The 14943-nt window shown below is 30.2% G+C and overlaps 1 protein-coding gene across 2 annotated transcripts in view; it reads left to right on the forward strand.

Moving 5' to 3' along the window:
• Positions 1-352: 352 nt before the first annotated feature.
• The window catches only part of LOC116770251 (hemicentin-1), a 46461-nt gene continuing 31870 nt past the window's right edge, over positions 353-14943 (forward strand). For both annotated transcript variants that reach the window (XM_032661648.2, XM_032661650.2), the window contains exon 1: positions 353-719. In XM_032661648.2, coding sequence (XP_032517539.2) covers positions 659-719 — 61 coding nt within the window. In that variant the 5' untranslated portion in view covers positions 353-658. The remainder of the gene's footprint in view (positions 720-14943) is intronic.

Consider the following 14943-nt stretch of genomic DNA (forward strand, 5'->3'; position numbering starts at 1 on the left):
GGCTTTATAATTATGCTGTATTATGAGATTATTATGATTAATTGCATAAACATCCACATTCCTATAGCCTGCGTAACTGTCTTTATCGCACCCTTTTTACCGTATTGTTTTTACTTTTGACCGAAACAATACCAACAATGGGCCAACGTGCTTTTCTCTGCGCGTACGCTCTACAAAAACTATGGTTTTAGTTATATCATAACAATTTCATCGCTAAAACGGTTGTCGTTCAATAATGAGCCTTATTTAATAAGAATTAAGCGTCTACAGGTGTAGAGGCAAAGTAAACGGTAAGTTGGTTCTGTGCGCGTTTCGGTGTCGTGCACATGAAGTCGTCAGTCGCGAACCCAACGACTGTGGTTCCGGTAGGGTCGATCACCGGCCTCTATATGCTTTGCATTATACCGAAGTTCACTCGTGTGTTAACAGCCCGCGTAAATTAAATAACGTTATATATTTTTTTATTATTCCACAAATATAAAATAATCAAGGAGTTCATATATAATCTAAGAGTGTTCTTAATTTGAAAATTTAACTTTTTTTTTTGTAATACTAATATGAAATTAAAATTAACATCAGTGCGCCAATATTTGGATGTTATTAAGTAGACAATAGAACTTTTTCTAGATATTAGTAATTAGTGCACGAAAAATTGAATATGGGGAAGATGATTTTTAATTGCTCTTGGAAGTTTTTGTTTGTGATCGTGAATTTAGCTGGTAAGTTAAAAAAATAACTTTCAACATATGTAATTTTATTGTGTGAAAAAATATTTTATTATTTTAGTTTAAGCATAAACTTTACATTTTTTTTTTCATTGAAGATATAAAGAATTTTTAAATTGTTTTGCATTATTTTATTCTTTATATCATTCTCTACATTTTTAATATTTACATAGTATGGAGTAAGAATTATTTTTATAGACTATATTCATGATATATATTAAAATTAAATTATAACATTGAATATTCTTTTTCCCTAATAAATTAATTAAGACAGAGAGGAATAGAATAAGTACATTAAAACTCATATACTCTACTATGATTTTTTGAAAAATAAAAATATTTAAATTTTTTTATAGCAACACCCTAGAACGATATTTTAGTAGGAAATCATTACAAAATAACTTACAGTGGGTATATTCTACAACGCCACAGAAAATAATAAAGAAAAATTAATTATGTGCCATGTTTGAATTAAAACTTCAATAACAAAGTAATATATAATCATAATTTTAAAATGGAATATAAAGTTACAATATATTATTGTTTGTTTTGTCTCAAACATAAAGTAAATAGCAAGAAATTTGGATACTCGTGCTAACATCACACGAAACGATACATCTATTATTAGGAAAGCTTAAAATGGAGCCGCTGTACTACATCTGACCAAATTTTCTTCATTTTAATATATTTATAACAGTTTTAACTTTATAGAAATCTTTGAATGATTTTCAGAGAGCTATAAACAACAATAAGATCCGAAGTCACGAGTTAAAAATCAAAAAAATACACGATAAAGTGTTGTTCATTATCGTGGATGGTACAGTAAATATTATGTTTGCTGTTACTATAAATCGCTATCACTATAAACCGAATTATACACATTTTCTAAGCAATGAATACATATATGTCAATATTATGAATACATGGCACATGTCAAATAAGGTTTTCTGTATGTGATTACTAGCCACGGGCTATAAACGCTTGTCGCTATACAAATGTTCATCGACCCAAGAATAGGTATATTAATGTGAATTATTTCAGAATTTTTATTATGTAAAGTTAAGGCTTTTTATGTAATGTTTATGAAAATTAGATATAACTTGTTTAATTTCAAATTTTAGGTTTTTAAGTGGGTTTCTGTCCCCTTTTACCTATGGAAAGAGATGAAATTTGATTTCATGATTATTACTGATAGGAAGAAAGGTTTTTGAAAACTATGATTAAATTTTCTAACTACGGCTATATAGCCCGATTTCATAGTAAAATCAAAAACAGACTGTATTTTTCATTGATAAAACTAAACACATGATAGTATCGTCGTACGTAAATTCTAAAACGCGGTAAGAGCAGTATTGGTCCAAAACTAAAGCAAGAGCTTGAATGTTTTCCGTTCCCAATGACAATAGTCACAAAAGAACCTAACGCTTGTTAAACCGCTTAGCAGACGGGACCTTTAAACACACTTACATAAAATTATACAGGTTGGAAAAAAAAGTTTTAGATTTTTCCGTTTTCAGGTCATCTGGACGCTCTACTATCTTTGATAATTAAACCTTCGTGGAGCATCAATTGTAGTATTACAGGTAGCTACTAGAGGCCTCTGAAGGCCTCATACAACCACAGAAGTACAGCCACTTATTGTGATCTATTTGCTAACAAAATTGAATTGCAAATGTTCCGTTAAAACAGAGTCAGAGGGTTGTATTTTGACTTATAATTTTCAATGAGATCCCTTCATAATTATCTATAATTTTAGCTCAAGTAACAATTGAGATAAATAATATCGGTGGGATTTTTAATTTAATAATAATTTTTTTTAAGTATTTGTTCTCTATATAAAATATTTTAAAATTTTGAGACAATAACTTAACATAATATTTGAACTGATAAATAAGTAACTTCTACGTAGACAATTTTATTTCGGAACGTACTAGTTAAGGGAGTTGAATCGCTTCAAGGTAATTACATTCGGAATTCGCGATGAATCGCTAAAAAGCATTCCCAGCCTCGGGTCGAAACAAAAATAGCGACGTGTAAATCTTTTAAGAACCAAGTTGCGTATTTTTAACTAAGTTTGATCTTAATATGTACTAATTGAGGCTCATTAGAAGGTCTATACTTGGTAGGTAAAGGTAATCTATTAGATAACTTAGTTTCATCTAAATAAAAACTTTGTACCTATTATTAAAATATACTCACGGAGGTAAAATTTGGTATATAATCGGCAACGTAAATTAAATTTAATGATGAAAAAATCAAGTTTAGTCAAAATTAATATTTTATTCACAAATATAAAAAAAAATATTATTTCCAATTTTGGACCAAATTAACCTAAAGGATTTTTAATTTATTTATTTGTTAAGAATACTAAATTACTCTTAAATAATAACCAGAAACTTAGCGGAGGTAAAAATTAATAACAACATTTTAATGTTACATTATAAAGTTCGTAACTCATCTTTTTGTCTACTAAAGAAAATTTTCTGAACAAAAAAAAGTATTTAACATGTTCGTGTATTAATTTCCAAGAACTCCCATGACGAGAGTGTCACCGCCTCCAAATATATCACCGCGTGTCTGCATAATTGCCTCAGGAACCAATTTGCAACACACGAAAACTGATCTCAAATTGAAAAGCTAACTCGATAATGCTAAGTAATACATCCTAAGTAGTATTCGTATTTCTAAAGGTAAAACGTATATTTTATGCTCGCGAGCTCGGCGGTTTGATTTATCTTATCTTATCTTTTAGCTGGACTCGTGCTGGAAATAACCGATACATAAACATATAATCGATCCTAAATCTATTTACCGATTTATCCGTATTTATTCGTTTTATCTTAAACAAATTGAACACTCCAAGCATTGTCAATACAAGTTTCCTTCCACTTATCAGAGTAAAATTTCTGTAAAATAACGTTTGCATAACAATTATTTAAGTAGAACTATAAAATATGTTATAACGCATACAAAGACAGCCGTTGAAACATTGAGATTGAAATATATTTTATTCAAATACATTATTATGTATTAAGTTTATTTTAAAAAACTACATGAACATACACTTAAAGCTGAATATGAATAATTACATTTTCTATTTATGTTTTGATAATAAATAGTTAAAAAAAAAAATACAATTTTTTCTAAAAAAAATTACTTGGAATAAAATATTTTATTTCAGCTTATTGAATAAAATTTCTTAATTTAGTTTATTTCTTAAAAATTTAAACTTTTTATAACGGCAATAATCTCTAAATATTTATATGTCATCTTTTGGGCACGACCTCTTGATGTACGCTCAAAAATTCTCACACTCATGACCTCATGATATGAGTATCTTTGCTATTTACTTATTAATTGATAATAAGGTAATTAAATTACTAAATATAGGATGTTTGAAACGAAGTAAAATATACTAAAATAACATTCAATTCTATAGCAAATACAAGAAATCGACAATGGCGGGATTTTAAGTTGCGACGCCTAGAATATTTCTCATAATCGCTTTGTAAATTACGCTATTATATCTTATAATAGTAAATTTAAAATTTTAGATAGTTCATTTATATCGAGACATAATTATCTAATACTATTTATTTGAAATTAATTTTTATACTCAAGAGTATTTAAAATTAAAATATAATTATAAAAAAAAATACATTATACAACCTTCTGTTATCCAACTGCTTGTAAAATACTAGGCTTCATCCGGCTTCGCTTGCGTGATGGGTCATTTCTTCATTCATCGGAAACGCTCCTTTTTATATCCAGGTCCGTGTTATACATCCTTGAGTACATGCAAATTTTATCATGATCGGCAGATAATGGAATATCTTAAGACATTACGAAAAAAAAAACCGCTTCGCGTTTATTCATCTTTGAAGTCATTAAAAATGAATTACACCTAGTATTCCGTTAACAAATTATTTTAACGTTGTACATTACCTACTATTTGTGTGGTTTATTTCACAATAAGCTTACGACGCGTGAAGGATAACTAGCAAATTATAAAGAACACGCTTTTGTTTTCCACTTATTCAATAAAAGCCTTGTTTAATTTATCACGCTTATACCTAAGTACACGATTACTACACGTATTGTTTTATAGAAGATTATCTGAAAGTACAAAATCCACACATAATGGATTTTCCTTTCGCTATAATCTTTTATTGAGATCTAAAATACATTAACAGTATTTTGAAATTACGTACGGATGTTCACACAGTTTGATGATATGTTTGAAATTTTATTGGTAATGTTCTTTAGGGCGTGAAATTGCAACAAGATATGTTTCTTTTATGAAATTATTTTATAAATTACGTAATCAATACATATTGTAGAACAAAGTCCCTCGCCGCGTCTGTCTGTCTGTTCGCCATAAACAGAAAAACTACTGCACCGATTATCAAACAGTCATCACCACACGATAGCGGGATTCTCGAGGAAGGTTTTAGTTTATAATTTGTAAAGTTTTTGTAATTACTTGTGTGTCAATTAACGATATTTGTGAAAGATGTCGGGAAGACATGAGCCGTCTAAGAGCTTTTGACGAAAACGCTACCTAAAATCTTTGAGAAATAACAAAGTAATATATGGTGGCATAATTATGGTTATACCTTAAGGATAACATACTATATCCATTTTACAACTTTAAAAAATTGGCATTCCTAATGCGTTGATTGTAAAGCTACTTACATAAATGCGATATTAAGTATTATCAAAATAAATTACTTCGTTTTCAAGCCTACATCACTATCTCTAAATTACTTTTTAAATCCTTTAAATCGGGCGTACCATTTGAAAGTTATCATAAAATAATTATAATAATTCTCAAAATTAAAAAAGCTATTTTATATTTTTTGTTAAGAAGCTAAGTTTTTCGCATTTTATTATTTTATATCTACATACTCCCGAAGTTTCGGTTCCTTCGAAGCGATCGTCATCACGACGAGATTAATGTACCACTTTATATAGTATCCGAAAACCTTAGTTTCATTTAAATTAGTTAACGTGAAAATCTTAGTTATCATTCTGAAGTTACAGAATAGGAGTACGTATGTATCTTTGATTACATGCAACTTGTTTGAGGATTTGTTAGGAAAGCTGTGGAAAGTATTGTTGGTCGCGCTCCGAAAATTTCCAGTACGAACGCCCTTCGTAATATGATACGTTAGGTACACGTGACCTCGTTCCGTTAATCTCCCGTTAAGCATCACCTGAACCGCATTGTAAATTAAATAAGTTGATAGCGTTTTTAGTTACTCTACGACAAGTGCACTGTTTGCTGATAAGTTTATATTTTTTATAATAATATAATAGCTGGGATATCCCAGCTGTTATTACAGTTAGATTTTAAGGATGTGCGTTTAAATTTATATATGAGTTGTAACTCAGTGAAAATTTTCGGTTTTGTTATTCAAATAAGTAATTTCTATTTTCGGTGTATGTTGCAAAGCGTTCAGAAGAGATCGTTTGCTTCCGGCAAAGGTTCTATTTATTCACAACACTATTTTCATATTGACCGGACATTTGATATTTGTTTTATACGAACCTAAAAAAGCTTACCACTAACTTTAAGGATCTATTAGAAGGTGTTTTTCTTCATATATTCCTTTTTTTTAACCGTATAAAGTTTTTGTTACCTTTATATTTTGATAATATAATTTTGCATTTACATATAACACAGATAATTCCTTAATTAATCAAACAGAATTAATCCCATACCCGACATGTTGGAACAATTAGCGAGGGTTATATATAATCTCTTTACTGGGACTATAATTAAAACTGGTTGTACAACAAACTAACGTGTCACGAACTTGTCTCTCCTCTAAACTTTTTCTCCTCTCGGAATCGCGGTTTCAATTATAAATTAAGCACTTAGTCTGCAAACCCTCTGCTGGATTAAAACAGCAGTTTACATTAAGGGGGTGTTTTATAACTGACAGGGAAATATTTTAAAATATTTTCATTATAAAGGCATTATTAAAATCGGAACTTGGATATTCTCCTTCAAGTTTTATTTACGGCTGCATAATTCCTAATTGAATTTCGTTTTATTTTTGAATCAAATTACATTGAAGACTTAAATCTAATGGGTTTTTAAGAATCAAGGATGTTGTATGACTTTATCTGTTAATATATAATTCTTATAAGAAATTAATATACAGTTGAAAAGAATAAGTATATAACAATATTTATCTATCAATTTGGACAAATTTAAATAGTAATAAAGGACAAATCAATATGAATAATAAAAATCTTAGAACCTTTATATATAACACTAAAGAATTCAAGAAAACAAGGACTGTTTGCTATCCCAAAGTATTTACAAACAAAACGTGAAAGATGATCAATTTCTTATTATCAAATATGCATATGTTTTGTCTGTTTATTCATAACAATGTTTTATTTACGAAAACTAATAACTACTTCCTAAACACGTGACTGTGATGCCGGAGCTGATAGGAATAACCATCCATATTTTTCTCATAAACCATTGATTATTACATACAGAGTAATAAATAATTTTATAGCTAACTACGGTAAGATAAACAGTTTTTACGAAATCGATAGCTTTATACATAACATGAACTGGAATAATCTTAAAATATATGCTTTAAGGCTGCATTTTGAGCCCGGTTTCAAGAGATATGGAAGAGAGCCAATATGTCAACGCACGTGGTGCCCTCTACATATTCATAAATGTATACTACCTAGCATAAGTTTCAGAAATAGGTATTTTTTTGTGTAAGCCTTAAGACGATTATATAAACGTAATTATATTTTTAAATTTGTTTATACGAAGACAAAAATCTGATGGATATTAAGCTTAAGAAACGTTGATAATATCTTTTATTAACTTTTTCTTACCTTTTTTTAAGCTGCTGTAGAGCCAATATTTGAACAACCCAACGAGGTGACGACGTGCGCAGCTCACGCTTGACTGATTGCGGGGTTGTTCAGGAAGCCGGGCTTTTTCTATTCATTTTTTACCCCGATAATCTATTATTATTCCGATTTCGCGTTAAGAAGGTCAGTTTGGATTGAGAAATATTTTCAAAAAGTATGAAATAAGCAGAGATATTGTATTTACTCTTCAGTTAATTTTTTTTTAAGACGTTACAGAGGAGTTTAAAATATACCATGCTATTTCCATCCAAAGCTAACAAACCATTTCATTTCTGACATAGAAATATTCGCTTACGTATTGCCTAAGCGGATACGAAAATTCAAGCTATAAAGCCGTCGCTGGAGCTATGAAAAATTTCCTATTCATTTTTAAAAATGAATAGGAAAATGAAATTCCAGCTCAATAAATCTTTGAATGGACCTATCATCTGATCATTTCACATGTTTTACCTCCAGAAATATAATTACCTTCGTCGAAGGTTTTAAGATACGCAAACCAGCCAATTATCACACCGCCCCCGGCTCTTTCCCACGGAATGGTCAAATTGTAAACTCACATACAAACGTGTCGAACATCGCGGCATTCATTATGTGTATTGCTTTTATTATGAAGTCTCAAACAACCCCTTCGAGCGTCTCGTTTCCATTGAGCGTTTTCTTCGACCTAGTTAACTTTGTCTCAGCTTATGCCGAGAAATGGACGAGAGGAATATGAAAGCAGGCGTTATTATCGTATCGGGTTACAGAGTGAGAGTTGTTTGTTCGGTACTCCGTGAGAACCATCGAACTGCATAGGCGTGACATCGAAGACTTTTTGTAGTGTTCTTTAGATCAGTAATAGCCGCACTCCATGACCATGACAATGCATGTTCTGTGTGACTACAATACGCAAAGGCAGTTATTTGTTTTAGATCTGTTTATACCGTAGTGTCTTTGTTCGATTTGGTTTACTAAGATAATTTACATACTACAAAATTTTCGAACGAAGAACTTTTTGCACATTTCATCTGAGTAGACGATATTTTTAAATTGAAAAAATTGTTTAGCAATTTATACGTATGTGTACGAACATCCTAATAAAAATAAAACTATATTAACATACCACAATGATAATTTTTAGAAATACTCGTATAACATCATGTTACGAGGCCTTTTCAATGAGTTGACACAAAAAGTTCCACATAATTACGAAGTTACAGTTCGTGCCAATTTTTTGATCTAATAAGCCAACTTATAAAAAAAAAACGAACGCTGAAATGTAAGTGCAAGTAATTCCGCTAACATGTGTTATATAAATCTCAAAAAAAAAAAAAACATACACAATAAGGGAGATAACACTAAAGGGCTTATTTGCCTGGAATGTTAATCGTCTTATTCTCGTATACCCTTCATATCAAATAGCGCACGTTATAGAATTTAGCGTCATTTTACAACTTCATAAGTAGGTTCCAATAACTGACACGTCGTCGCCAATGAGATCAATGCATTCAATCGCTTTATTATCTCGCATCAGTCTTCCATCGACAGGTAACATTACTACAAAACTATCACAAAAACTTGAAAGCGTCTTTTTTGTTATACACAAGACATGTGTCTTTCCTGTTTTTTTCGAACCACGTTTTTATATAACTTCCTCGTACTCAACGGTTTTAATTTTTTTCTTAACATATGTTGATGCATAATTTTTAAAGTCTGCTGATGGCAAGACCTAAAACTGTTGGTCCAACTTTGAAGTAGTTTAAGTTTGTGAAAACTTTACATCCCTATTAATCTGGCGCTGGTCTATGCCGTCTTTTTGAGCTACAGATAGGTTACACCGTCAAGCAAAAAAATATTACAGAACGAAACACTTTTTTTATAAGATTATACGCATAAATGAAATTTCAGTGTCAAGAACATTTATATTTTACATATATTTATAACGAAAACGCAAAATATTATGAATTGGTATTCTTATTAATTCTCATTTATTGGTTATTTGTCAGTCTTTTTGCTTATCAACTGAACAGATTTCGGAAGACAATTAGCTCTATAAGAGACTTCTCTGTTTCATTATAAAAAAAAATATATAAGTTACAAAAAATATAGCAAAACACAAGCCATGCCGCTGGAAACAGTTAGTGCCATTATTAAATAACTGACAGCTAACTGGTAATACATCGCACCCTTTATAGTCTGTGGAACAATTAAAATTCCGAGGAGTTGTAAAATAATTATGGTTCAGATTTCACGGTTCGTATTCGACAAACGACGAATATGTCCAACACTCTTTCACACCAATTATATATTCGGGTATTGTTATTATGGGACCGTTTCTTGGAATGTAACGTGCAACATATAATTTTATTATAAGATTATGCGGTAAGGACAAAAAAAGTAAGGACTAAAGTATATATATTATTTATATATTTGCATATGAATTGAATCCAAATGGCAAATGGACTTTCTTTGTAATTGCATGATTGACTAAGACGCACAAATATATAAACATTAGAAATACTAGAAGGAAGCTTCTAATTTAATTCCATGTACGCAGGAGTAACATTTACTAAATTTATTATATGAAATTCACACCAATCTTCAAAGGAACCCTGGATATCACTTCGGCGAATTAGGTATTGTTTTACGGCATGCGATAAGAGCGGATTTCGTTACTACAGTCATAAATATCATGTTTCATATTGTTTTAAGAATATATTATTACGGCTTATATCATCTGTTTCCTAACGTTCGTATAGAATAAACATAACCGCGTTCAGATGGAAATGAATATCTCAACTAAAACATAAACGCGCTTATTTTGATAAAGATTACGTTTAAAATTTTTGGTTAAATCTGTTTTTTTTTTAATTTTTTTTTTTTAGCTTATAACCTTTTCGAATTTAATCTGAATCAAACATAGCAAAGGATTTTATATATTTTTTGTAGAGTAAGATGGAAATCAAGGTAATTACAATTAAAAAAAAAGTATTATTCGGCTGCCAATAAACTTAATGTAAATGCTTCGAGTTCAACTCCACGATACCAATAAACAGTAGGCATGAATAGGGAAATGTTAGTCGTTAATGGGATTTATCAGATATTAAAATTGCATGCATACATATTAAAAATAAGAAACAGCGAAGCACGAACAATGCATACGGGCGAGTACTCGAAGGCTTTCTGAACCAAAATTGATTGCCCGCGGGGTACCATTAAAAATACATTTGGATTTCGAAACTGCGCTCCGTGCAATGTTTTACTGTGTTAGTCGGTTTTCGATTATTGCTATACAATATTACCCCAAAAGAAAATGGCTGTTTCGTTTTATTGTCATAGCGCGTACGTAAGTCGAGGGCCATTCAATTGTCCTTCAACAAATGCCTGGACCTACGGAGGGACCCTCTTACGATGTCCTACTTTTTTCACGTTTTTTGTAATTCCTTTTATACTATTTGACGCCTGTGTGCTTCAATGCTTGCTCTGTTAAAAAATATATATTTTCGGCTTCGTAGTGTGTCGCCGTGTCTTATCTATCAATTATTGTTCTTTACTGAAATGGTTTTTTTTCGTTGTAACACTCAGCCATTGGGTTGTCAATTAAATTTAAAGAGGACAGCAAAATTAATATCTCAAATAAGACCCTCATTCTTAATTAGCAAAATCGAGGCGGGTGTGGTTTAAAAAACAATTAATTAATTGCGTCCGACGGTATAAATAAGCCTTATTATTGGTACATTAATAGAATAAAGTGAAATGGCAGAATCAACAAACGATAAATTACTGCTGTGAATACGTTCAGAGGATATATTTATCGGTAGGACAATTTTAATAAATTATCCGAAAGGAAACCAATAACAGCGTAAGTATAATTCTAGATATCGATATTATTTAGGGGATTTGTATAATAGATACATTTACTTTCATGTGATAATACATTGCTGCATATTTTTTACATATTTCCTTGACAACTGGCCCCTGACGTGCTCAGTTATGTAATGTTGATATTCAATTTTGTTAGCGTTTAACATTCCTTCCATAATGAAAGAAAATATTTATACCGATGCAAAGAAAATGATATTAATATAACGCTGTGCTATGTGAAACTGAAGCAATGCCTGGAGTTTTACAACTTAATTAAAATACACTTATATATATATATATTTTTTTACTCTCAATCTCTCCTCCTGTAAAACAGCATTTATGAATAATAAATGTCGTAGTAATTAACTTTGTTCATATTTTTTATTAGCGCAGCTACATGCTCGCGTTTCTTTTATTTGAGAGTTGAAAAATTTAAAATTTTAATTTACATTCATTTTTATATGGCACTGAGTGAACATGTTATGGCCATTAAAATGATGTTCTTCACTTGAGTTAAACTCTCATTCCGCAAAACGTTCCATATGGAGACGGAATCCAAACTATTCTCAATGACTCGATCACAAAAGATTGCTATTATGAAAACAATTAGCACCGTTTTAACATCCAATTCCCACGAGACGGTAATGACTATCTGACTGACAGTGTTTGAAAGCCATTCAGCATTTTTAAAGAGAGAGAAATGTCCACAGCTATAGATTGTATAAGAAGACTTCGCAAAGCACAAACAGAGTAAAGAATAATTCTTAGCAATTTAAATTTTAACATGAATCTCAGCAAGTCGATCTTTTATTTTACTTTTTTGATGTGAAGTCGTATTGAGTCGTTACTATTGCTTCAAGGTCGCCTATTTTCGTTCAGACATATTATTAGTAAATCCACTGATAAAGTATTCATGGCATATATTGTGAAAATGCTACTTAAAGTAATGCTACAATAAACTAACGTATTTGAATGTTTTTATTACATATAAATGTAATGTAAACTCTCTGTAACATGTTATATATAAATAACAGTTAAATTAAATGAATAGTTAATGTTAATATCAATTTTAATTATATTATAAATAAAACAACTATAGTATTTTGCAGTTATAAGATAGTATTTTTAAGACAACAAAATAAAACTTATAAGATGTGACGGAGTATTTTTTTTAACGACCTTTTCCCAAACAATTAAAACCAGCCTTTCAGTCTGATGATTGATGTCCGTTCAAATTATTGGATGCTTTTGTACGAAATGCAGCGTTCCTCTGATTGCGGCCATTAAAATACTCTTTCTTAAATCAACGCAATAACAATTAATTTAATAATGACGAAAATCATTTAATTATATTATCATACAAGAAGTTAAATTTAACAATCGTTGTACGGAGAAAATGAAAAACGTGGAGGCTAACTTAGTTTATAGCGAAGATTTGAAAAGCGTTGCATCAGATAGTTCACATCAATTTACGGCTATATAAAATATTTCATTGCTTTGAATAAAATATTTTGTAAATCTGCATTTTCATCTCGTTTTCCATTGACCGCGATGCAGATTTAATAATGTAACCAATTTATAAAAACCGAATGTATTAAAAACATTATATTTCTATCTTTGATTATAATTCGTATTTTAATTAAGAGAAAAATGATTAACATTTATAATAATGGCCGCTAAAACGGGTTTAATTTTAAAACAAAGAGCTTATTAAGAATTTGTTCAACAGAATTAATTTATATCTGTACAAATGCATTTTATAACTTTAGCCATTATTATGTTCGTTGGCTGTAACAGTTTTTCTATCAACTTCTCCCGCCAGTTCGTTGCCTAATGCTAGTGATCTAGAAAATACTCGAGTTATAAATAGAATAAAAATTCTTAATAAAAATATATTTATTATACTATTTTAAGAATAATAGGAATCAACTTATTAACAAAGCACGGTAGTGTGATCTTGAAGACGGATTGCATCATTTTTCTTGCATCTATTTCATCGTTATTTTTCAAAACACAGTTTTATTGGATAAAAACAGGTCTGCGTATTACACAGATTTCTCTTTCAACATTTATTGAACAAGGTCAGGAAAAATAGTTATAGCACAATAATAATAGAGTCGGCAATTCTGTTCTCTTTTATTATTTTAGTTAATATTAAATTTACAATAGAAAACTCATAAGAAAAATTGGACTTATATTAATTTCAAAATATTCGTTGATAGCATTAATGAAAAATGTAACGATATTACTTCTTAGTTCGCATTTAAAGTAATTCCAGCGCCAATAATTCCTCTCAACTTGTAGTCATAGAAAACAAGATAAAGGTTAAATGAAAAGTGGCTCTTTGTTTGCGAACTTAACCTGAATGAATGCCAAATCAATTACGAATTTCTGGTTACAATATACTTGTTCATTTCCGGCTTGAAATACGATGGAAACTTGATGCGTTGTAACAAAATATCATACATATTAACTAATCAATATCTGCAATTACTAATGTCTGGTGAAAATAATGAACATCGAAAAAAATTAGTCATTATATTAAAAGTATCATTGATATAATAAAGAAAAATTGCTTTCCGTTTCACTATCGAAAGACAAAAGATCATACAATCGAAACCCTAAAGTATTCTCAAAGAAAACCCAGAAGGATATTCATAAAGGGAAATATGGATTGCAATTTACTTATTTGTTCGAAGGGAGCATCCCTAGAGATAGATTATACCCGAGGTAATTGAATAAGAAATGAGGTAAACAACGTTGCTATGATTTGAGTACGCTTCTTGAAAAATCTACGTTATTCGGACCATTTTTCAATATAATCCTATTACAAATACTTTCTGTAATAAATCAATATCTGAATTTCATGAGATTACTAACTTTATATGAGTACATCTCAATCACTTCATTTCTTATGTCGATTTGTATCGGACGAATGTATTTGTGAGAGTAAAATATTGGGTGAAAAAAATTTAATTGTTTAATGGTAAAAAAATCTCTACTTAATTATTCCTTGTTGTATGATATGTCTATGCTATTTTTATTTATTATTTCATCACTATAGTTACTGACACAGGCTAGCCTCGAAACCCTGGGGAAGGCCGACGTGCTGTCGACGTGTTTAGACTAGTAAGTGTCTTGAGAGCTGGCTTATCATGAAGTTTGGACAATATATGTCAGTCATACAAAAAATGAAAATGAAAATCAAAAAAGATTTTTAGTAGAATTTCACTCAAGAAATGTCGAACCTAGTTTAGAACTATCATAATAATATAGTTGGGAACATTTAAAAGTAGTTTATATTCAATGTGGCATGGAGATTTTTAATTAAGATGCGCAGCTCCGGTTTAAATAAATAACCAGGCTACAAAAGAAATGGCTAAGAAGGCAAATTTTAAGTAAAAAAACAAATTAAGCAAAGAAACCGTTCCTCGATACTAATTATGTTTATTTCTCGTAATAC

Source organism: Danaus plexippus (genome assembly GCF_018135715.1).
Source record: "Danaus plexippus chromosome 13 unlocalized genomic scaffold, MEX_DaPlex mxdp_15, whole genome shotgun sequence".
In the NCBI taxonomy this organism is placed as follows: Eukaryota; Metazoa; Arthropoda; class Insecta; order Lepidoptera; family Nymphalidae; genus Danaus; species Danaus plexippus.